The 25,848-nt window shown below is 40.3% G+C and overlaps 2 protein-coding genes across 3 annotated transcripts in view; one reads left to right on the top strand and one right to left on the bottom strand.

Annotated features, from left to right (window-relative positions):
- The window catches only part of APP (amyloid beta precursor protein), a 216,158-nt gene extending 193,315 nt beyond the window's left edge, over positions 1 to 22,843 (top strand). For both annotated transcript variants that reach the window (XM_064152349.1, XM_064152350.1), the window contains 3 exons: positions 10,653 to 10,753; positions 14,168 to 14,314; positions 21,875 to 22,843. In XM_064152349.1, coding sequence (XP_064008419.1) covers positions 10,653 to 10,753; positions 14,168 to 14,314; positions 21,875 to 21,976 — 350 coding nt within the window. In that variant the 3' untranslated portion in view covers positions 21,977 to 22,843. The remainder of the gene's footprint in view (positions 1 to 10,652; positions 10,754 to 14,167; positions 14,315 to 21,874) is intronic.
- Positions 1 to 25,848, bottom strand: part of GABPA (GA binding protein transcription factor subunit alpha) — a 92,854-nt gene that overhangs the window by 8,612 nt on the left and 58,394 nt on the right. The window lies entirely within an intron of this gene.

The raw sequence follows: 25,848 nt of genomic DNA, 5'->3' as shown, positions 1-25,848 counted from the left end.
TAAAATCTGTTACAACCCCTATGCAACCCCCCATACTAGAGAATACTCCCTTCTCCCATCTACTCCTTCACACATAAACACACAACAGAGCTCCTTCTCTAAAGACAGGAGTTTCTCACACAGCTATCCTCTAGTTTCAGAGTGGAATGATGTGTTTTACACCAGCTTATCAGAGTGCTTTGCTGGTTGAGGTGATACAAAGAGTACTGAGCGTATGACTTGCATAGACTGTGACTGATCTTCCAACATGTGACAACTGACTTCTGCAGTATGAAAATCACATGGGATAGTTTCTCAGTTTTCTGTTCAAGTGCAAAAATGCTGTCCAGTGCCCTGTGCCACCTTTGTTGCTTTCTGTGGAGCATTTAAGTGCTGCAACAGCTCAAGATCTGCTTTGTGCACAGAGTGAATCCCTCCAGTCTGGAACAGGCACATGCTGCATTGCTCTGGGTGGAGAGATGGTTGCTTCACTGGGGGGATTGAAACCTGTCACTGCTGTGCCTGTATTCCAAATTTCACAGCATGAATTGTCTTACATGTGCAAGTGAAATGGAGATATAGCCCCTTTATAGGCACAAGCTCAATATATATTTACAAGAAACAAAATGCATTTTGTCTGTCTGCCATTCCTCATAGTGCTGAAGTTCCTTATATCTTTAATCACCAGGTCCAGACTAACGCAAATGTATCCTTACCGATATAAATTATAGTAATAAATGTCCACCTGATTTTTCATTATCTTCTTAAAATAGTTTATCTGTGACAAAATTTCAGTTTAACAGAAAAACTGATACCAGTCTTGAGTAGCTTCATAAATTAAGAATAGATAAAAACAGGTGGATACTTAAATTGTGAAATACAAAAAAGATTCTGTAGGTTTAATAAAATCTGTGCTTTAACTTTGTTTTACCAACTAAGTCCAAATACAATTTCTATGTTGGAGTTTAAAAAGGAGGGGTTTGTTGCAATTGTTATCTGTCACATTGTGGGTAAGATCCCAATGTCTGCCTGTATCAGAGTCCAGGACAGTAAGCTAGGCATTTATGCTACACTGTCCCTTTGGGATAGTCAGTTCTTTTACAATTTAAGGCTCCTCTTTATGGGAAAAAAAACCCATCTGAAAACAAGGATATTATTCTGAAATGAGAAAGTATTAACAAGGAACTTGGAGGTACATTAATATGTGCAACTGCTTCTACTATTTTGTGTTAATTGCTCAGATTCTTGTTGATTACCTGAAAGATGTGTCCTTTTTATAGTCCTGACTTCATAATTTGTTCTTCTACTTGTTTTGCTCAAATGTTGGTGACGTGCTGCTTCATGCTGAAACTGCAAGTGTCATATCAGCCAGTTCTAGAAGTGTTCGAGGCCAGGTTGGACAGGGCTTTGAACACAACCTGGTCTAGTTGAAGATGTTCCTGCCTGTGGCCAGGGCTTTGGAACTTAGGTGATAGTTAAGGTCACTTCGAACTAAACCATTCTATGATTCTAATCTGCAACAGTCCAAGCCTGGAAAGAACAACTTGTAGGTGTTCAAAATCCTTGAAGAAAATTGGCTGTGATAGGACTAAGACAAACATACAAGCACATTCCTTTTTGTTCTCTTCCATTTTCTCTTTACCATGTCACCTACACAACACTCTTACGTTTTGCTTAAAAGTAGATCAAAATCATGCAGGAGATCTTTGTCCCTTTCCCAAAAGAGAGGTAATTTGGTCACAGTGCAGAAAAGAAGAGCAAGTACTTAGTTGTTAGTATATTTTATGGTTCTAGAATATTGTTACTTCACCAAATTGCTCTCTCTCTTAACAAAAAAAAAAAAAAAAAAAGAAAGAAATAACAGAAGTCTATGAATGAAGTCAGGAAATATGAAGTTGTCTGATCCATAGAGCAGAAATTTTTTTATTAAAACACAGGTTTCAAGCATCTACATAGTCCAGAGCCCTGCCTCTCCTGCACTTCACCTTGGCTACCAGCAGTTGAAGCTTTAACTTGAATCTGAGTTGCAACAGTCCCAAGAAGAGAGTAGGGCCCCCTGTTTCCTAGTATAGATAGAACATTTGTGTGATTCACACAGATACTTGAAATGAAGCCTAGTGCTTCCATACACTGTCCTTCCACTTTTTACTTCACAAATCAGGAAACAAAAATAAGAATTACGCCCTTTCTTGTCCTCTCTTTCCTGAAAAGGGAGTAAATGGAGATAGTAAAAGGTTAGAGGGAAGGAAATTATCTAGATCTATTTAGCAGTCATCAGTGAGCTGTTTTTTAGTGCAACACTAAACGTTAAGAGATGTATGGTGTATTTCTTGCTATTTATAAATTGTGTCATGCAGGGAGCCATTAGAAGGCTTCAGTCCAGCCTGAAAACTTCTGTGGGAAGAGCTTCCAGTAGAAAGAATACTGCTTCACTTGATAGCCTCACTGTGATAGCTTTTTCTAATGTTTCTGTCTTCCCCTGTGCCCCAGAGGTCATCTTTTCATGATGAACATTCAATTCATGGCAGCTAAATTTTGCACGTGTGGTTTTTCAGTAACCTTTTTCTCTTTGTGTGCAGGTGCATGTATGTATAGAGATGGACACATGCACAAAGACATGTGTAAAAAACACATTATGATACCCATAAGCAAGCTCTTTTTCACTCGTGTTAATTCAGCAGATCTGATCTGTGCAAACACAAGATTAGGAAACCTGCTATGAGAAAGGATGTTGCTTTACAGTCAGCAGATTTTCTGAAACTCAGGGTGACAAAGGAAGTAACCAGTGCTCTGTTCAGGGTAGATCTGTTGCACAGCTGCAACTGTTAAATAGACTACTAACAACTGTGATGTAATTCGCAGGATGCCTGTAATTCACAGGGCAAGAACATTATGATATTAACTGTCTTCTTCCATGTAGTATAGTAGAGGGTTTGGGTTTTTTTTTGCTGGTGGTTGGTTGGTTTGGGGGAGCTTGCATTCTCCCAACTCTGTTGATTTTTACAAACTACTTTTGAGGAGATGTTGCACGTAAGGCTGCTCTGTCTCTGGCCCTTCCACTCAAAACTCATATGTCTGTCTTTATTACATTATAGAGAACTGAGGGATTGTTTTTTTTTCCTACATGGCTACAGAGGCTCTGTAAACCTAATAGCTCTTCTGCAGAATCATTATCACATCTGCTGCTGTCTGTACGAGGTGAGGGCGTAGAGCAGCTTAGTGAATTATTTATGATGTTATTGTCAGAAATTGCCAGGACTTGCTCCAGCACAATTGTCTTAAACCAGCTTATCTACAGCTACCAAATAAAAATAATCAGTGATATTTTTTCCCCCATTGCATTGTTTTGTTTTATAAATCAGGTAGTTATTAACTGTGACTGAAGTTACATGTGCGTATGCTCAGCATCTGCATTGCCAGAAACATTACCAAATTTTATGTGTTTGGATTCTTAATGTTTGCACTCATGTAAATAATCTGTGGTATCAAAAAAATCATTATGTCATGCTAAGCTCCAGGTAAGATTATTTCTTTTAATATATAATATTCTTTCTTTGCAGTTATTTTCTACTTTGTCCAGCTTGAGAGTCCTGTAGTCATCTGTGAAGCATAAGTGAACCACATTTTACTAGCTTCCAAGACCAGAGTTTTAGTTCTGTGCAGTCTTAAAAGTACTTACTTCTTGAATATATTTGAGTTGTCCTTACAAAACTGAGTATATAATCTTAATTTTGATCTCTATAAGTGACTGTACAATCTTTATTCTTTTTTCATTTCAAAATTAAATCAAAGAATGGCTTAGGTTGGAAAGGGCCTTAGAGATCATCTACTCCAACCTCCCCACCATGGGCAGGGCTGCCTCTGAGCTAGACTCAGCTGTTTAAGGCCTCATCCAACCTTGCCTTGAACACCTACAACCTTCCTGGGCAACATATTCCAGAGTCCCACTGCCCTCATACAGAAGAACCTCTTCCGAAGATTCAGTCTAAACCTTCTCTCCCTTAGCTTAAAACCATTCTCTCTTGTCCTATTTCTAGGCACCTTTATGAAAAGGTCCTCTACAGCCTTCCTGTAGGATCCCTTCAGGTATTGGAAGGCAGCTGTACAGTCTCCCAGGAGTCTTCTCTAGGCGATACAACCCCAGCTCCCTCAGCCTATTCTCATAGCAGAGGTGTTCCAGCCCTTGGGATTATCTTTGTGTCCTTCATCTGGATTGGCTTCAACAGCAGTGTCTTTCTTATGATGGGGACACCAGAACTGGGTATAGTGTTTGAAGTGGCATCTCACAAGGAGAAGAACTTCTTAACCTACTGGACACATTCCTTTTAATGCAGCCTAGGATACGACTGCCTTGTGGGCAGTGATATGAGCAAAGTCCTAGAGTCAGATAGAAGCAGGAGTTGGACTTTTAGTTAGAACATGCAACAGTCTATCTGTGTAATTGCTCAAACACTGCTCTCATTTTTCACTCTATTTGGGATGAAGCTTTACCCAGATAAACTGTGCTCATAACAGGCCATGTTTCAAAAAACCTTTTCTCATTCATGCTACTGCAGTCCATGGATATGGAGTTAAAGTTCTTTCTGAATGCAGTTACTGCATCTAAGTTATTGCTTAAATGTGCTACTTCAGGTTTTCTCTATGTAGAGACCATTCAGATCTGGTAGTTTCAGCTGTGCTTCACACTTGAGGCAGTTTTTAACTCCAGAAGTAACTGGAAGATGACAGGCACAGCTAATACTGTTTTAAGTCTCTACAAAACAAGATCACAGTATCTTGATAGTCTGTTATTTCACTGGTTGATGAAGCAATTACAAGCAGTGTAGTAGATAATGTACACCTTTTATGTCCTTGGTGGAATTCATTGTATCCTCTTTTTCTTATCTTTCTTAAATCCTAAATATATATTTACATAGAAGGAAAAACTCATCTGTGTGAGGATAAAGTGTTTCCCAAAGCAGCTATTTCAGGTTTATTTTATTTGAGTAGTTTTTAATTCCATATCATTGTTTTAATTTTTCTTCTCCTTTGAGGGCAAGGAACAGCAAGGTCTGCATGTGCTGCAGTTCCAGACGTTCGGGTATGTGTGTATGTACATGCACACAGGTAGTGTATAAAATCAGTTAATATTGCTAATTAACAGCAATGTAATTAAAAGCCCATCTTAGCTCATTTTGTTGGAATTTGCTAGATAATCTTAAGCCTGAGTTTGATGGCTAAACAGTTCTATCAGTTCTTCTAAGGAATTGCAAGTTCAGGTATGTTTACCAGCATTTTTAAATGGAAGTAATGGGGAACTGCAACTTCTGAAGATCTTACATAATTCCAAAGAAAAACCCTAATAATTTGTGGATTTGCAGTGAGGCTGTTCCTCTCACTCTGTTTTTTTTTCATATTGACTTTTGTGTTTGGGTCATGCATTTTAGACCTGGTAAAGAAAAAATAACAATTTAGTGTCAAATTTAAAGTTCCTATTATTTAGCTAACTTCTCTTCATACGCTTGTAGAATGGTATCAGGCTGTTTGTGCACTGCCTGTTTACAACTCTTAGCTGTTTGCATCTTTCACACACCTTGGATAGTCTTCCCAAAACTTTTATTACCTTTGAAAATTAAATCTTAGCTCTTAATTAAATCTGGATCATAATTAAATCTAGGCCAGGAAAAGAAAGTGAAAAAAATGGAAGTAAAATCTGTTAAACAGAAGGTCTAAATTCTATAGTGTAATATGGTGCAAAAGACATAGATAAACCCATATATATATATCTATATATAAAAGAAATTTTCTCATATTTGTTATTTGATTCTAGTACAGAAGCATGCTCACAGTCAACAGCCAATTCACTTTACTTCCTTGCCCTGCCTCATGAGCAATACTCATGTTTGCTCCCTTAGACTACGTGACATCATAGGTCAGTATCTCTTGCTTGAAGAGATGTAAATAAACATACAAACTTTACAGGAATCTCAGTCTACTTCTGGATAGACAACCTCCCCCACTCCCAGATTTTCTTCCTAAACTAGATTACACTTTAGCCTGTTATACTCTTGTCATTCTTCACCCTCTTCATGGTACCTTCACCAGCATTACTGGGATCCTCTGTCTTCAAGTAGCTTCTGCTTAAAGTAACAAAACCTGTCACATCTGGGTGATGGCAAATTTCAAAAGTGAAGTCCTAATTCATAGATAAGTTAGGAATCAGAGTATCCTCAAATATAAATGCCACTCAAGTCCTATGGTAAGGATCAGTCCTGTCTTTGGTGGCATCCGGAAATCATTAATTAACATTGGAAACTCAGGCTTGTTTTTCCAGCACTATCCAATGCAGGGATAAATCAACCCATAAAACTTCCTGGTTCTCTCCAGCTAAACTAAAAATCCCATATACTATGAATCAGAAGTCTTATGGGAGGATTGAAAAGCTGTGTATATGTAGTGCTGAGGGACATGGCAGTGCTGGGTTTAAGGTTGGACATGATGATCTTTAGTGGTCTCTTCCAAACAGAACAGGTCCATGAGTCTCTTGCTATATAATCAATTATTTGCAGAAGACCTCCAGTTTACCTTAGTTGTACTTTTAAAAGGTTTTTTTTCCTCACTTCTAAGGGAGATAGTAGGAAAGAAGTAATTGCTGATCAGATTTGTTAGTGAAACAAAATACTTTCCTGTTTCTTGCGTTTTTCTTATGTTAGTTGTCAAAGACAAGTTTTGACAAGTCTGTCATCTTAACTTTCTAATATCAGGTCATACTTTGTGTTCAGATGCCATGGTATTTTTGTGGATTGGTGAATAAGACCAAGTTAACCAGTAGACCTTGCTCATAAGCAAAGACATTCTACCCTATCTCAAAGGAAAAGAGTGTTTCATCTGCTGCATTCTGAAGTATGGCTTCTGTGCTGCTGTTTGATGGCAATGGGAGGAGTGAAGAGAATGCAAATAACTGTGGCTTTAGGAAGGCCTGAGTCTGTGTTTTTCTAGCAGCTGACACTACTAATCAATTTACCATCCTCTATCACTCACTGACATGAAGGCTTCTGGTCAGTTCCTCCTCCCGATATGCTGCTGTAACTCCTACCTATGGCATTTGCCTCTAACGGAAGCTGACAAAGACCCATTGTCTTAATCTGTCATAGCTTGCTTTCACTGAAAGTGTTCAGAGCCTGAGAGCAGACTTACCCAAGCCCATTATCCTGCCTCTAAAAGTGCTACATCCAGGATACTTACATACTTCACCTCTGTCTTGTGCTCCTGGCACTTTTACTGAGCTAGGATTTCATAGCCTTCCAGGACTAGAAATTGTATTTTCACTGTTAAGTTTAGTGACCCTGCATGAAGCTTTCTTCTTGGGATTTGTTCATTTGTATTTTGAACATCCTTGTGGTTTGTGCCAGTGAGATACACAATCCAGTTCTGCATTGTGACAAACTGTGTACATTTGTATATACACAAACACTTGTTAGTTTTTAATGTGCTGTGTCATAGCAGTGTTGATGTACTGTACTTTCTTTGGATAAGTAATGAGTAACTGTTTCCTGTAGACTTTCTCCTTTTCATTCACAGTCATACAGATCTCTGTAGCATTAATGCTTGGCTGTGTGTAGACTGATGATTTGTCTAGTCCTTTCTGTACAGAAACCATTCCATACCAGTGATTATCTGTCTCCCCCTGCTTTGTATCTTTTCTAGTTCCTCTGTCTTCATTTGAGGCGAGGTGACCAGAATGGATAGCCAGAATTAAAATGAGGATGCATCATTTATGCAGTGGTGTAACAATGTTTTCTGTTTTCTCTGTTCCTCTGTAGTCACTCCCTGCTTTCTCTTTGCATTACTGGCTGCTCCAACTGCCCACAGGGAGTTAACCCACAGTGACTACAAGGTCTCTGTCCTGGGTGAAACAAATAATTTAGAGTCTGTCATTGTGTATGTATAGTTAGGGCTGTGTATCCCTGTAAGCACTACTTCACATTGTATCAACATTGAGTACCATCTCCCTTTTATTGTGCACTCAGAATTTGTAATATCCTTCTGCAGTTCTTCGTAGCTGGTTTTACTTTGTAGTCTTTCATTCTTTCTTTAATTTACTTGTCAGTAAACTTTGTCATGTCACTAGTCACTTCCTTGTCCAGGTCACTTTACAAACAGCACAGCACAGATCCTTGTGAGACCCTGCTGGTAACCTTCCTCCAGTGTGAAAAATGGCTGTGTTTCCACTTAATTTCTTATCTTTTAATCAGTTGTGGGAAGTTATGCAGGACTTGCCCCTCTTAATCCTTGCCATTCTAGTTTCTGCCAGAACTTCAATTGTGGACATTCCCCAAGGCTTTTTGAAAATCCGTATTCACTCCAAGCCAGATCACAGTTTCCCATACTCTTCCTAACTCTTCTAGTGACCTCTAAGAGGTTTGGGAGGCAGGGCTTCCCTCAGCAAAAACCAGTTGATTCTTCACAGGTGGAGCTCCCATATATCCTATCAATTAGAGTATATCCTAACCAATAGGATAGCTTTAGTGAATGTGTTAACTGTAGTAGCAAAGTTGTGTGGTCTCTCAGGCCTTGGGAGAGTTTCCACATGATGCTTTTGTCAGTGTGTCTAAGGAGAAACATATGTGGCCATGGAGCAGCCACCTCTTTGTCCACTGCAGCTGTGGGGAGCAAATCAAATCCTAGGAAAGCCCTTTTGCCTCTAGCTATTTAATCTGTGTGAAGCACTGCTGTTCCACTGTTGTTAACCCCTCTTCTTTTAATCCTAAAACCAAAACAGTGAGAGAGTTGAAGAGGCACAAGCCTCTCTGCAGCCAGATATACATTCTTGTTTTCTTTACTTTCCACCGACGCAAGTGTAGGGCCTCCTTCACAATGATGCACAAAGGAGAGTAAATTATATTCTTAGTTTAAAAAAACTAGCCATAACTGCTTCAAGGTCAGAAACATCTTTTCAGTACCATGTGTGTTTTATTTCCTTCATCTCCATTGCATCTTGCATTTCATTGACAGAACATCATGGTTTGTTTTCAAACTGCAACTCCTTAAGGATGTCACAGTTCTTGAGTTTAGAAATAGTCTCTCATACATAAATGTCAGAAACTGCTTGTCAGCATTGTAATATGGCATCAAAAATCAGATGCTTGGTGGAAACATTTGAGATCTTCAAGTGCTTTATTCCATTAAAAAAAAGACATATACTAAGGTAGAGTTTATGATGCAGCCAGATTGTTGAAGAAAATAACCATAAATACTTTACTGCATGAAGATGATTCTTGTTCTCTCCTTTGCATGGTTTAGTGTGAAAAGAAAGATCAAAGCCTCAGAATGAGATTGTCTATATAGTCCAGAGGAGCTCTTGGGAAGGTCTATTCTTGCTGACTCATAATACAAAAATAAATCAGCATTTAATGAAAAAAGAATTTGCACATTCAAAAGCAACAGAAGAGCAATAATTCTTGCATTGAGTACTGCTTTAGACTGTGGAGGTTGTTGGCACATGGCAGTCTTCAAGAATTTATTTAGAGTCTAGAGAGGTGGTGGAGCACAAGAGCAATCAGTAGTACCCAGAATTTTAGAAGAGGTTCTTCTGCTGCATCAGAGCCTAAGGTCAGCCCAAAATACTAGGAATTTGAGAGGAGTTGGAGTGATAAAATGCTAAGACAAATATAGACAAGGAATGTGAACCAGTTTTTACCACGTTAGGGTGAGGAAATAACTTCTCATAGACATCATGTTTATGCAGTGTTTGTACCTCTAAGAAATATAAATGTCACTCAGTTGATACTGAGACGGAAAATAAGCAGTTACATGAATACCGTATGTTCTCTATAGGCCAGAGCCAGCATTTCAGGACAAACCATTCATAGATCCACACGTACAAAGCACTCTTTCACTGTTGCAAGTCTGGCTCATTCTCCTAAGGCTATTTTCCAAGTCCTGTCCTTTCCAGCTAGACAAGTGGAGCATCTCCTCTTTACATAAGGGCAGAAGAGGACTTCAAGCTATCTACAATTACAATCACTGCACGCTCTGCTTTGCTTGCTTTATGTTTATAATCAAGAGAGACAGTTACCATCTCTCAGGCAGAAGTCAAGACTTGTACCATATTAATTCTGAGCAGCGTGAAATCCAAAGGCAAGAACTGTGTGGATTTCACAGACAATTACTCTTATTTTTGCATCTTTGTGCAAAAGGTACAATCACAAAAAGCAAGAAAATGAGTATCTGGGGTTCCCCACCTCACACCCACAGATATGTGTTTTTCCTCACAGCAGCTTGAGATTAGGGAGGAGAAAGATTTCAGTTTAAATACCAAATTTTCTTGACATTGCTAAAGAGGCTGTCAGAGCAGATCTATCTGCATCCTCTGAGCCAATTCAGGAGGCCTCTGTTTGTCCCTCACAGCTTCGTTCTTATGGTGTTTCATGCTGAAAACCTTTGATGCTTGTCCCAACATAGCTGCAGTGTATTAAGGAGTGCTTAACAGAGGAGAAATTTTACCAGCTCATTCTGTGTCACCTCAGCAGGACTGAAATATCAGATGTACCTCACTTTCCTCCCAGTTCCTTTTCACATTGCCTCACACCTCCTCCACGTCAGTGATACCATTCCGTTCTTGTAGTGGTGAAGGTAAGCAGAGTATAACTGACTCATTGAGTTTAATTAAGTGTCACTGTGGTGCAATGCAGGTTCTGGGTTGACCAACGTTAAAACAGAAGAGATATCTGAAGTGAAGATGGATGCGGAGTTCCGACATGACTCAGGATATGAAGTTCATCATCAAAAGCTGGTGAGTGCTCAAACAGTGGTTTCTACACATACAAATGGAGAAGAGGAGGCTCTGAGGTCACCTTATTGTGGCCTCCCAGTATCTAAAAGGGGTCTACAAAAAACTGGGGAGGGACTTTTTAGGCAATCAGGTAGCGACAGGACTAGGGAGAAAGGGGCAAAGCTGGAGGCGGGTAGGTTCAGACTGGACATGGGGAAGAAGTTCTTCAGTATGAGAGTGGTGAGAGCCTGGAATGGGTTGCTTAGGGAGGTGGTTGAGGCCCTATCCCTGGAGGTGTTTATTGCCAGGCTGGATGAGGCTCTGGCCAGCCTGATCTAGGGTGGGGTGTCCCTGCCCATGGCAGGGGGGTTGGAACTGATCCTTATGGTCCCTTCCAACCTTGACTGATTCTGTGATTCTAAATGCTGCTGATTCAGTCTTGAGCTAGTGGGTCACATTTGCCCTAGGTGATACAGATGTCAAAAGTGCCTACTGAAAAGATTTTCATGTGAAGAGGTGATGATATTCCTGGTTCTCTCTTAAATGAGAGCAAATCTTGAAACACTTTGAACAGAGAGGCTGAAAAACCATCAAGTCTCACATGAGAGGAAATTCTGGCAGTCCCTGCCCTTTCACTGCCACATGACTATACATGATCATAAAGGTTGTAAAAGTAATACTTGTCCCACAGTCCATCTGTTATGACATAACTAAAGAGAAGAGATCCAGAGGAAGGAAAATGCTAAGTAAGTTCAATAAAGAAAAAAAACCCTGCTTGATGGAGACATGCAAGCTTGGTGCAGCAAGAAATAGAGTGACATTGTTTCCAGAATAGAATAATTTTCTGGCAAAACAGATGGTGGTGGTACATGAAGGAAGCTGAACTCCATGAAACATAACCTTCCATAAGACTGTCTGCTCAAGAAGAGATTCTCAGCTGGCTTTAATTTTAATTTATACTTCACTATATCTGTGCATTTTGTTCTTTAACATATGTTAAATTATTAACAGATGAAGGGCAGATAGGAGCAACATACTGTCACCCATCTGAACTGTGCTTCATATGAATGCAAAAATAGCAAACAAAAGCAATGTAAGAAAGAAGCAGCATTGTCTAAAAGCTTTTCTCAGTCCCTTAATGAAGAACCCATACAGCAGTGTTGACTGACTATAAACCTTTTCTGCTTCCTCTTTTGTAAAGGTGTATTACTTGATGAGATTTCAGGCCCGTGACTTTTCAATATCCTGATATTAAACTTGAAAGCATTTTTCTTAATATATTCTTAAAGCTAAGTAGTGCTGAAAATTAAAATTAACATGGGACTCAAATTTGCATTTGAACGAGGCAATCACAGTGTGAAAAGATATTCTGCCATCACTTTGATGCCAAGAACTGAGAATTCCCAGTTTGATGAGCTTAATCCAAAATGCATTAGCACTAATTTGGGAAATTCTGACTTGCTTAGCTCAGATGTCTTAAACATCCTGATGGTGTAAACCCATAGAGTTCACTGAGGCAAAGGACCTTGCAGGAACATGTTATAGACAAAGTACTTATTGATCCTGTGTCAGAGGCCCTTTTCAGCAGCACCTTTTAATGCTTAAGTGATTTGATGCTATTCTGAGCAGTTTGGTGCTGAAACCTACGCTTACCATGGTGGCTGACAGGGAATGCATTGCAATTCCTGCACTTGGTTAATCTGTCATGTTTTAAATGGGGCATTTGTGGCTTTTTAAAGCATTTTATGCCATAGTTCCTACTGACAGGTGCAACCACTATTCAAAAATTAGTAAGGTGTTCTTTAGGTTGTCTTTTCAGCTGAGACTGAGCATGGAGTTTGATATCACTCAGAAAGTGACTGATACCTTACAGGGCATTGCTTGTTTATGATATGCCATATCCTACCCGATGTCCTTCTTCAATAGCTTTAACTCAAAAGCAGTAATCAGAAAATACTTAGATCTGCGTTTTCCTTCTCCTGTGCCCTGGTAGGATTTACTGAGACAGTCTCCACAGAATATTACTTTGAATTCAGCCACATGTGTTTTGCACACAAACTTGTGAACTAAGGTGAAATTGCAGTTGTTTTCTCCTCAATGAATGTTCACATTTTAACTGTATATTAAGTTGATTTATATGGCTCAGAGTGCTTAAGGCCTTCCTCTGCTGCACATGGGTATTAGCTGGGGCATTTCACAATGCTCTGAAATATTATGGTATTCGAATTTCAGGCCTGGGCAGGTAAAATTGATAGAAGGCATTATTACTTTACATGAACTTGGGGCAACGCTGCCCATTGTGTGTACTTTACACTGAATTCTTAACTTCTTACAACTAGGAATTATAGAAGTATTTATGTGGAATGCTTTCTCTCTGAGGAAGATTGTGTTTCTTAAGGACTACAAATGTTATACAGCTCATTATCATTCTCAGCTGGTTTCCTGCTTCCCTCTGCCTTTTTGTTAAATCCTTATAGAAATATTTAGTCTTCTGGAGTGAGATACTGTTGGAATTCTGTGAATGTAATATATTCTTTAATCCTTTTTCCCATTTTAGTTAAAATGAATAAAAGCCCACTATTGACAAGCAGACAAAAGGTTTTAAAAGTATGCATAGATGTAAAATAATCCAGCATATTCCTTGATTACAAGGCAGGACAGTGAAAACAATTACCTACTTTCCATACCTGCTCCTGTTGCTGAAACTCAATTCTATTAAATGCATAATAAAACACTTTGCTGTCCACTAATCTGATTTATCAGTACACATCATTCAAGTGGATCTTTTCTGTTTTTCATACAACTGCCATCTTGTCTAGGTCTCACGTGAGTATAGGTACAACTCATTCTCCCTTTAACCTGCAAGAATTTTGTGGCCACTTCAGCTGGCATGCTTGTGGTTTTTGGACTCCTACCCTTTGATGTGAGAATTTTCTCACAATTGGTTGTGTGCAAGGGTCGCTATTGTCCTAAAGGTCTTCACTGCACTTTAATTAAAGAAATGCATCAGGCATAGTCCAAACAAGCTGCACAGATACAGACTTATGAACACTTTCATGAAAAGCATTCTAAAAGTAAGTACATCTGTATGCTTCCCCGGTTGATCCTCTACAAGCTTGTCAGTCATTCTGCAATTAGCTTGACTCATTTACCCAAGGAGACAAAGCAGCTACTATCTAAGACTCAAAGACACTAAGATGAGATTTTTCCTTAGCCACAGCACCACTATACCACAAGCAACACAGATTTCCCAATTACTCTTCTCCAACTATGAGAGCTTTATAATACAGAGATCCAGTGTTGAATAATTAGGGTAACGTGCAATGCTGTGTAATTACTGATACTTCAGTGGGCTTTGTATTGCTGTAACACACAGATGGGTTAGCCAAAGAGTCACTGAACTTTTTGATTAGCCACTGTATTTTTCTTTTGTAGGTGTTCTTTGCTGAAGATGTGGGTTCAAATAAAGGTGCCATCATTGGACTAATGGTGGGAGGTGTTGTCATAGCAACAGTTATTGTCATTACTTTGGTGATGCTGAAGAAAAAGCAGTATACATCTATTCATCATGGAGTTGTGGAGGTAAGAAAAGACTATGAAGACAACTGATGCAACATGTACAATACAGTCACCACACTGCTCTATAAATATATTTACAAATGAAGAAACCATGGTTTGGGTTAGCCTCATGTTCAGAGTTGGAGTGCTTGGTTCTGGCAGAGTAGAATCGAACAGCCTCGGTTTATAAATGCAGAATAGAAACTGTGTTGAGTGTAAAGCCACATCTTCTGGAACTGTGCCAGACCAATCAGCTCATAATGAGAGAGTTCATTCCATAGGAAATTTAACAGTAGTCAGTGGACAGATACTGCACAGGAGGAAAATTATAGTTTAAGTGTTGTTGGGAATGCATGTACATGAATTGCTTTAATTTAGCTTACATATAAACATTTGAGAAAGGCCTTCTGTGAATTATGCTGTACCCTGCCAAGACCTCCTCTGTGCAGGTACTTAATTACTTTTTGTTCTCCAAGCAATTTTTTTTTGTCACCAAGATCTTTTGGTTTATGACTAATCTGAAACTCATGAATTTGAGAAACAATGGGATTTTTAAGATTAAAACCCTTATGTTTTCCCAAACTACCAAGTGAATTTGTGGTCACTTTACAGGAACATAAACCTCTTCCTCTGTTGCTTGGGTAAAAGAAGTGATCTCTATAAAGAGAAATTAGTTGTGAGAGCTGGAAAGAAAGCTCACGTATGTTCATTTTCCTCTTGTGTACTGAAATCTACTTTGCCTTATGAGTGTCTGGTTTGTGCATAGTACTTACATTAGCCAACATTTGACACATTTACATATTTTTGCCTTCCAAAACTTGTATTTTAAATTGTAGTTGAAACTAATCCACAATTATGCTAGTTTCAGCTGTAGGCAAATGAACCTTGCTGGATGTAAGGAGGAAGTTCTTCACAAAGAGAGTGATTTGCCATTGGAATGGGCTGCCCAGGGAGGTGGTGGAGTCACCGTCCCTGGAGGTGTTCAAGAAAAGCCTGGATGAGGCACTTAGTGCCATGGTCTAGTTGATTGGACAGGGCTGGGTGCTAGGTTGGACTGGATGATCTTGAAGATCTCTTCCAACCTGGTTGATTCTATGACACATACGTGCTTCCTGATATATATGTTCTACCCAGGTCTTAAGCCTATGTGATATATACCCCTGTGTCCATGATGTGGTTACCCACATGGTTGAAACCTTCTAGAGATGTAGTCACATAAGCACCAACACTTTGGAGTGAAATTTGAGTAGACAGCAAGCTGTACAGAATTTGGACAGAGAGGCAGAAAATAGTAAGCAAGGATCTCAGCTTTAGCTTCCCGTTTGAAAGCTTCCAGCCTATTTTATACCAATGTGAATCAGGCTTTAGTTGATAGCTGCTACCAACAGTTGTGCAACTCTCTTTCGGCTGAGTTTAAGAACTATGGAATAGGTCAGGAGGCTTGCTAGGCCAAAGGCCCGAATCAGACATTGAATGTGGGTGTACTCTTACTGTAGTACAGACTTAAAATGCCAAGTCAGCCTCTCCTGATAGAATGACACAGCAAAGGCAGTCCTGGATCCCTATGAGTGTTCTTTGGTGCCAGTGAACATGGAGATGTTGGACTAGAAAGAACATGCATGAGGTGAGCACATAATTCATGTCAAAGTGACAGCTTCACTTAGGAAATAAAAAAGTACAGAGAAAACTATAAAGCTATAGCACACAGATGTACCACAAATATTAGTCAATTTATAGTACCACAGTGTAGATGATGTCGCCTTGTAAATTTGTTGCATTGTGTCTGCCACTGGCAGACAGGATTCCGTATTCTGCCAGACTTACTCTGTGGTCTTGGCAGACTGCATAGCCTCACTGTCTAAGCTCCTGGCCTGAAATAAAGGCATGACATCTATTTTTGTCCTAGGTTGGTGAAAATGTTGTAGCACTTACTTTGAGGAAAAAAACCTGCACCCAAAGATGCAATGGATGTTTAATATTAAAATGTCTTTGAAATGCAGTCATTCCATTCTAAAGAGGATTAATTTATTCAGCAGCAATGCACCTTCACTGTGCTGTGCTCAAAAAGCACAAAAGAGTGTAATCACTTCATGTGAAAATAACAGCTCTAGATTGGCTGGGTATATTTTATCACAACTTGCAACCTGTTTGTTGCATGTCAGAAGTTACTGTGAGAATTTTAACTCTGTGGTAATGGATGCAGGATTACAAACCAGGTCCTGTTCCACCTGTATTCTTCTAAAAGGTGAATTCTTATTACAGTGCTTTTTTCTCTCTTCGCTATTTCTTTAACTAAAAGATGTCATTAAAAATCCTGTTAGCCTTTTTTTTCCTTTAAAGCTCTGAGGAGAAATATACTTGTCCTACTTAGAAAAAAATGTCAAAATAATTTTCTTCCAAGTCTGAGAATATAAATGTTTCAAAGTGGTTTCAGCCTCCCCAGGAGGACTGCCACAGTGAAGTAAACGGTGGAGAGATTGAAAATTACTTATTATATGTGCACATAGGAGCTCTAGCAGACAATCTGAAGGTGTTTTTCACTGGTGCATGCACTCTGTCTATAATAGGTTACTTCCTCCATGAAATGCAGGTAGCAAAAGAGAGGTTCTCACCTGTTGTGTGCCCCAGGCTACCAGAGACTGTCTCATTCCCTCCTCTTTCGGGATCTCCTCTTTGAAGCTTGTTTGCTTTCTGTTACAGAGGCAAGACCTCCAGCAGGATGGGGAAAGGTGACAATAGGAGAGCTTACGCAGTAGATTTACAGTGATGAAGATAGGGCACTAGAACAGGCTGCCCAGAGAACTTGTGAAGTCTCCTCTGGAGACTTTCAAAACCTGCTTGCACAGCCTGCCCTGCGTGATCCTGTTTTGGCAGGGAGGCTGGACTAGATGATCTCTAGAGGTCCCAACCCCTTACATTCTCTGCTTTTATGATCTGTTTACAGTGCTATGTTTAGTACACCTTTGATAGCTACCAGCACCTCCTGCCTAGGCTTTTGATCTGACACACACACATAGAGGCAGCACGTAAATTTTTCAACAGCATTGCCATCTTCCTGACTCCACGTTAGGATTTTCTGTTTGAAAGACCACAGGCTGGAGCAGAAGAGGATAGATGGACAGAGTCTGAGAAGAGGTTATCTACCTAGCTGAGCTGTTTTTTCTCAAGAGACAGAGCATCATAAAAACAGAGAAGTGTCTGCGCTGCTGCACAGCAGCGCCAAAGTACCAACACCTCTTACGTTCTGTATTCAATTTCTGCCACCTCCACAATGGGTGCAAAAAGCTTCTTAAAATGGTAAAGGGCTTTGTGGATTAACTGACAGGGGGCTAATCAGGTTGTAAGCATGCTGTTTGGCAGAGGAATGCCTAGGACAGAGCTTGTAAGGAATGAGGGGAAGAGCTTGAGTAGAAGAGAAGACATTCAGGATGAGTGATGGTGCACATAGCTTGGCAGTAAGATGGATTACCCTAGAGCAGTCAGCTCCAGGAAGGAGAGGAAGTACCAGCAGCAGTCATTTTAAAGACCAAAGGGGAAATTTTAAATCAAAAATTTTAAAAATTAAGACTGCAAGCAGGAGCCTCAATAAATCCCTTTCATCTATAAATGCCATACTTCATGATAAACTGGTTTTATCTAAGTGAGGATTTTTAATATGGGATATTGTGCAAGGGTGTTAAAAATTGTCTAATTCTACTGTCTTTTTTTTTTTTCCTTAATCTTTCTCCTTTCTGATTTTCTTCCAAGTTCCTCTAATTTTTCATCATTTTTTAGTATCTTCCACCTTGAACTTTCTTGCTTTTTTTTTTAATTTATGTTGATTGTCTTACTCCATTTCTTTTCCACAAACAGGTTATTCTGTGTGCACATCTAGTCCTGAATAAGAAGTGCTGAGTGGGAGGCTTAAGCTAAAATAGGTGACAGAGTTCAACACAGTGTTGTTTGGTGCTTAAATATGAAGAAGTACAGCACAGGTTCTGGCCTCCCTCTGCTTTGCATCCCAGTCTATTAGGGACAGCCTCCTAGAGAGAAAGATGCTCTCAGGCATGTATTAGTACATGCACATCCCCAGTCCTTTAACCGCAGAGCTTCATAACGCATTTTAGTTTCATGCTAAAAGAGAATCTGTTGGTGGGTCTAGCTGTGTGTTGTGAGGCCCTCACTTCTTGAAGAAGCACTAGATATTGTGGTAGTGTGGCGTTAATGTTCACAAGAACCAAGGCTGACTTGGTGCTGCAGCAGACCCTTCTGGAATGAAAGGAAGGATGCCTTTTCCTCTGCACTCCCTTTGTATTGTTGTTTTCTATAAACGCCAAGAAGGCTACAGGAGCATTTGCTGTTTCCCCTACTTTGTTCTTTTCCCTTTGCAGCCTCATTAGTGCAACTTCAGCAGCAGCAGATGGCATGCAGCAGCATTGTCACAACCAAAGTAGTTAATGCTATTAAATTTGCATGGTACTCAGGGCAGGGATTAGGTCTTTCGCATGTTTGTACAAAACCTATGTGGAATGGATTTGTTACTCTCTACTGCTGTTACACTAATGACACACATGGAAGAAAACAGGTGCTCTGCCCAACAGCAGCAGCATCAAAGATTTGCCAGAAGCTGAATCATGGCATATGGATTTAAGTGGTCTGTTCTTGTGAAGGCAGAAGCTGGCACACTGTGGAGAAAGGACAGGCAAAGCAGCAGGAAGAAACCCAGCCTCTGGAGCTGGTTGCAGAGATGAGTGCTGTGAGTTGTGGCAGCTCTGTCACTGCCTGTCACCCAAGCCCAGTGCCACTCTCTCTGCTGGGTGTAGGTGAGACTTGAGCAGCAGCAGGCATGAATGAGTCCTTGCAATGCAAGTATGCAGTTGTGTGCCAGCTGCTGAGAACATTGCTGTACAGAAATGTCTTGGGGATTTGGGTGTAGAGGTCAAAGAGGAGATGGGCTGTGAAATTCCCAGGAGTTCTTCTGTCTGTGATGCATCAAAGTGATTGTAGGTAGCCAAGCCAAGCACTCACCACTTGCAAAGGCTGGCTGGGGAAATCTCTGTCCTTCAGAAGAAAATAATTATCTTTTTGTCACTTCTGAAGAGAGAGGAGGACAGAGAAAGAAAAGCACTGTCTTTACCCCTCCCCAGGTTCTAAAACCATGGAAATCTGGAAAGAACAGCTTAAAGCAAGAGTGCCACTTCTCTAAATAGGGTCTCACTGCCAGAAGGCACGGCACAAGAGGCAGAGAAATACACAGGCTTTGGGTTGACTGCATGAGGGAATTACTTGTTGCAAATCCAGCTTTTTTGGTAAAAAAATAAATTAAAAAAAAAAAAAAGAGAGAGATAAAGATAGCCTTTGAATGAACTATTTCAACAGCAAAAGAAAAAAGCCCCAATTATATTTCAGAATCAGAAAGGCAGAAAGCACTATGTCAGCTTAGCCCAGTGATCCTTTTTGCCTGGCATCCTGTTTTCCTGCTGAAAGGAGTCAAGGCTCCCAGCTACACAGAGTTTCACAGTAACTGTGAGCAAAAGCAGCATGTGACTCTTGAAGATGGGCATTTCACAAAAATGTTCAGTTACTACATAAGAAAAACATTTGATACAAGATAGAAAGTTGATTGAAAGCACAATTTGAGAGTTGTAACACGGAGGAGGAGATTCAGAAGGGGCACAGATAGGAAAACAGATCGGATTTGGGATTAGTTCCTCTGAGCTGTCAAGTTCACTTGCCACACGCAAACCAATTTCTTGCATAACTAGGAGAATATGAAGATGGAAGATGGCTGAGGAGCCAGTTTTGGGTTGGTACTGTGGGAAAGATAGTACTGTGGTACAACCTACTGTAAAGAAAGAATGGCTGCAAAAACAAGCTGAGCAGCCTGTGCTTATCCCAAGCATGGGGACGGAGTATCAGGTAACAATTTACTGAAGGTCATAGTCTGTCCTCACTAAACTGAATGTTTTCCAATATTGTAGAACAGATTTTAAATGAGTATTGGACATAAGTACTTCTCCAATATTTTATTGAAAAGTTAAAGTTAGACTGCTGTATGAGGCTTCTTGAGAGAATAGACTTCCCATTAGCCAAAAGGATAGTTTTATGCTAAAAATAAATGGCCAGTTCTCCTAGAAGTCAATACTTAAAGAGTAATCCACAGGAAAATGTTTGTACCAAATGCTTCAGAGTCTTAGGTGCATTTCTTTTTAAAATTTTGACAACATAAAATTCACTTTTTACCTTTTTTTTTTAAGAGCTGTCAAACACTAGAGCTCTCAGATAGCAAAGGAAATAGATGACAAGCCAACCATAGGTGCTTAGCAAGACAGGCAGAATACAGTAGTTTTGAATACACTCAAAACCTGAGGTCATACATCAGAAAGTGAAATACCTAATTAACATTTAGAGAGTGTTCTCGTCCACTCTAATTTGATGAAATTTTACCTTTTACCATAATGGTTGGCAAAAGATGAAATTTGTGAAGCAGCAGGTATTTGGTGGAGAAATGTTGACAGAGCTGTCATTTTGCCTGTTCTTCCAAGTAATCAAGAAAGGTCATTCTCTGTTAAGTAGAAATGCTTAAACCAGTGAAGACACCTCAAGCTTTCTGTCACGAAAGTGAACCAAACTTGACCTTGGAGAAAGAGAAGTTCTGCTTCCAGGAGTGCAGTGGGATTCTTTGCTCACCTTGTGTCTGGCTACTCTGACATTTCCTTGCCACCTTCATTTTAATTTTTTTCCATTTGATTTTTCTACATCTTGGAACCACAGCACCTACAAAAAATCTGAGGACAAAATACAGACAGAAGGCAGCCTTGAATGACTGAGCATTTTTCTTTTGAGAGCTAGATGATCCCAAGTATAAATAGCAGTATCTATTCTAGGGGGAAAAAATCCAACTAATAATGAGAGGCTAGCAGAGAGATGCAAAATATATCTTCTTTTTTTTGTTTGTAGAGTCACTTTCTTCCTGTGCTACACAACAGAAAACAAAGCTGGTAGTGCTCAATTTGGTCAGCTGGTTTTGAAGTCCTGAAGTGAAAAACTGAGTTGCAGAATTGTTCCTACCACCTCATCTTCTGCATATTACTCTGTACAAAAAATGAACCATGACTGTCACAGCTGCAAGGGACATCTCTTGCAAGTCGCTCTTTAGAAGTGTTTGCTGGCTTCTTATTTATTGCTGGGTGCAGTGCCGTCTGCTGGTTTTGTTCATTAGGTCATTCACAATCCTGCATATCTTGAAGAGTTTCCAGAGACATTTGTCTCTTCAAACAAAGCAAGAGCCTCCAGGCCCTAGGTTTAATACTTTTTAATGGAGTAGCATCTTTATCACTTCTCAGCTACCTTTATATAGGACTTTCTTTTGAGATTTAGATTGGGCTTAGGACCTATCTCATTTTCCCCTCTTAATTAAAAAAAGGCAAAGGAAGGGATGAGGAAGAACCTGTCAAACAAACTGCATTGTATGCATGGAGGGCACTTTCTGCTTAAGTGCAGAGGGGAGGATACAAAGTCTGTTGGATGGCTATGAAGTGGGGACATATGGGGTAAACTGTCAGTCAAGCAAGAATCTGACCCTGCTCGTTTTTCTCATGACAGGTGGATGCTGCAGTGACACCAGAGGAGCGCCACCTTTCCAAGATGCAACAAAATGGCTATGAAAATCCCACCTACAAGTTCTTTGAACAGATGCAGAACTAGGACACCACAGCAGCCTCATGAGTTGGACAGCAGAATGATTGCTTCACTGCCCATCGGTGTTCAGTTATAAAATAATGTGGAAAGAAAGACAAAACACTCTGTTTTATTATTTACTCATTCTCGCCTTTTGACAGCTGTGCTGTAACACAAGTAGATGCCTGAACTTGAATTAATAAAATCAGTAATGTATTTTCTCTCTTTCTCTTTACATTTCAGTCTTTACACTACATTATTAATGAATGTTTTTGTGTACTGTAAAGAGGTTAGCTGTATTTAACTAGTGCATGGATAGATTCGCTCTCCCAATTATTTATCATGTAGCTCCTTAGCCAGTTGTATATTATTCTTGTGATTTGTGACAAAAATTAAGTCCTAATTGAAATATGCTTTACGACTTGATGGGGGATGCTTTCCGTGTCTGTGGGGTTTAGCTGCTTCTCTTTGCTGAGCATAATTTTTTTCTGATCACTATGCATTTTAAAGTAAAACAACATTTTTTTTAAAAAGTATTCCAGATGAGTTACTGAAATTCTTTTCCTCTGCAGCTGCATTTTATTGTACAGATTGTTGCTCCTGCTGTATTAGTGACGTAGAAATCATGGGAAGACACTTTCGTTTCTTTGTGCCTGTTTTATGTGCACACTTTAGGCATTGAAAGGTAAACTTTATTTTCTTTTCCATGTATCTTTTTGATCTTAAAAAAAATATTAAAAAGAATCCCTGTTAATTGTGAGCACTTCTGGGGGGGAAAAGTGCCTGCTGGTTGAAAATTAACAGGGATCCTCTGCAGGATGATTGTACAGAACCATTGCTTATGAATTGACAGCTTTCTACACTGTGTTACATAAATAAATTAAGAAAAAAGAACGTTTGGGCAAGAGTTTTCTTTGGAGACAGAAAGCAAAAGTTTCTAAAAGCCACTTAAACAGAAAACTTGGATGTTCACATGAAGAGAGGGTTGGGAAGGGATTTTCCTACAAGGATCACGGCACTCGCAGTCAGACCAGAGGATAAGAGAGGCGGCAGTGAGATGGGGTGGGGAGCGAGGGGCACTGGCTTTAGAACACTTGCCTCTTTAAGATGTCTTCGAGTTTTTTTCCCTTTCTTTCAGTTTGTATAATAGTGTTTTCCTGTAAATAAATATGTTCCTGGAGGAGCCCTGTTGTAGTTGTGTTTCTGCGCCGGACAGCTGCCCTCACTTCCTCACTTGTGCAGAGGAGAACAGCATGAATGACACAATCGTTCATCTCCCCATATATACTCAGGAGCAACTTGCTGACAATCTCTTCTCTCAACACTGCTGCTCTACTTCTGTCGGCTTCCTGGTGAGATCAGTGACCTACAATGTGCTTCATCCATGAACACAAAGAGCATCCCAGGCTGCAAGACCATCCAGCCCCATAATTCAGCATGACAATGCGTGCCCAGAAAGGCTAAAACAGTACCACCAGTAGTTTTTTTCAACAAAGCTACAGGAAAAGGGCAGAGACCTTGGTCAGCTGTGATACGTAAGCCCCAGCCAGCCACCTTCTGCCGTTTGCTGGTTGGAAGCCTGTCTCGGAGGGTCCTTCAGCGCCCTCTAGGGGCACACCTGCGGCACAGGTCTCCCACAGCAAGTGAGCGGACCTGGGGATACTGAAAGCAGCCTCTACCAGATCACAGCAAGGACCCCTTAGGTTGAGCTTGGCGATCAGCTGATGGAGCTGAAAGCTGAGTAGTAAAGTAGAAGTTGGATGAACACCAAAGATAATTATTGTTTCTCTGCAGCAAACAGAGTAGATAAAGCAGGACTGAGGATAGAGAACTGGGAGTACAATAAAGACAGCAAAATCTGTCCAAGGAAAGCCTCTTGTTAAATGAGTTTGTCTGCAAGCCATGTCAGCCCTTTCTCCAGCCTCGCCTTCAGCTCTTGTCTGCACAGCAAGATGGAGCATAACTACAGTGAGGCTGTACAAAGGTGAGAAGAGTCATTCTGGACTTCAGCTGAGTGAAGACTACAATTTCCACCCGTTTTCACATATTCATCCTTCCCCAAGCAAGACCTTCCACAAAACCTCATTTGTTTGCCCAGTTCACCTGCTGCCCTAGTCTCCTGGGTTAACAGTGCAATCCCACAAGTGCTTCTCACATACAGGTGGGAGGGAAAGTAATACACAAAAACCCCCTCTAGCTTGAGATAAGGAGTTTACTGAGATGATGATACACTATACAGATGCTGTAACAAACCCAGCAGCAGAAGCCAAAGATAAAACAGCAGCCTATTTAGTGGAAAAAACCAACACTCCAGAAAACTGGAAGACAGGAAGCAACTAGAAGAGGAAGCCTTTCATGTTACAATGTGAACTTCAAGCCTCATGATACTTTGCTCCAGCCAGCACTTTTCATTTGGAAGCTGGCATGATGTCAGCTTGGTACTGAATACACAGCAGATTCAACTCAACCCATGACACCTGGGACACAGCTGTGCTGGCTCACTGACCAGGAGGTGTATTCCTTCGGCGAGGGGACAGCCAGGGCAGGTAGTTTCACAAGCCACCTTGTGAGGACACAGTACAGTTAAAAGGCACCTGCTATTTCAAATCAGTAGTAGGAAAAACTGGCACTTCCTATTGCTTGTCACAATCTAGGTGTTTATTCCCTTCACTCTCTGACCTCTGCTATATCAAAGATCAGAGCCCTGGAAGCAGTGTTATTTTTCAGACCCTGGAATACCAATGCTTTAAAAAGAGCTTCCCAAATGCTCTCAGACAGTTTACCATTTTAGTTTAAAGCCAGGCAGTCTGAGCCACATTAATGGAGGACGGTGAGCAGAGAGTAGGCCCCAAATTGCTCCAAAAGACATATATTTTGTGAGGTGAGTGTGTGTTTCCATAGGTCACACATACTCCCTAGAAAGGAATACAGGAAGCTCTCCTCTGTGTGCATGTCCAGTATCATAGAAAAGGATCCCGCTTTTGGAGTAAGACAGGATGTAATTCAATTTACTTCAGTCTCATTAAAGGAGCATTATCAAAATTCCTTCTGGAAGAAGCTGGAGTAATCCATAAGATAGAGAGGGCCACTGGCCTTTAAAGCAAATCCCATTTATAATACCATAATCCTATGCAATCCCAGTTATAGAAAAATGCAATTGCTTTGAACAGTAATTCCCAGACAGTCAAGCTTCCTGGTGTAGGTTCATTTGTCCAGGGAGACACTGGTGCTGCTCTTGCTACTCATGGGTGAACTTACTCAGTTTTATGCACTAAGTGATCAGTTTTTACGATTCCATACAGGCACATTCCTGATAGAAAGACACTAAATGCATACTGTGACACACATGTAAAGCACAGGTGGCTTTAAAGCACAAAGTTCCTGAAACTTTAAGAGGAATGTTCCCACAGCTGTTGAAACTCTGGAAGCTGCCTAGCAATTTGTCAGTTACTGGGTAACAGCAGCAGAAACCTGCCTGTCTCTAGCCATGCAAGCTCCTTATTGTGGAAAGATTATATTAGGAGTGAATAAAAGCAGCAGTTTGACAGGTTCATAAAGCAGAAGAGCTGACAGAGGACAGTAGCTAAGCACCTCACTTCTAAGCTCAGGATTGATTTGGTATCACCTGCTTCAGCAATAAACCAAGCAGGGTGGTTGTATGCAGCTATGGACTGGAAACATAATTCTGCTCCCCAGCCCGGAGAAAATTAGAGAGATGAGGGGGAAATAAATAAAATAAAAATATCTCTGTCTCTTCATTTCATAGATTCAATAAGAAAAGTTGTCTAGTCTGAGTCATTTTGACAGAATGGGGTTAGCAACCACTTACACAATGGGTCCACCAGCAGAGATGGTGAAGGTGGTCCCCAACAAGAAAGGATGGTGTTGAGCAGGGATGA

This window comes from Pogoniulus pusillus, chromosome 12 (genome assembly GCF_015220805.1).
Source record: "Pogoniulus pusillus isolate bPogPus1 chromosome 12, bPogPus1.pri, whole genome shotgun sequence".
Classification (NCBI taxonomy): Eukaryota; Metazoa; Chordata; class Aves; order Piciformes; family Lybiidae; genus Pogoniulus; species Pogoniulus pusillus.
Note: the sequence above shows the minus strand (reverse complement) of the source record. Positions and strands in the feature narration are given on the sequence as shown.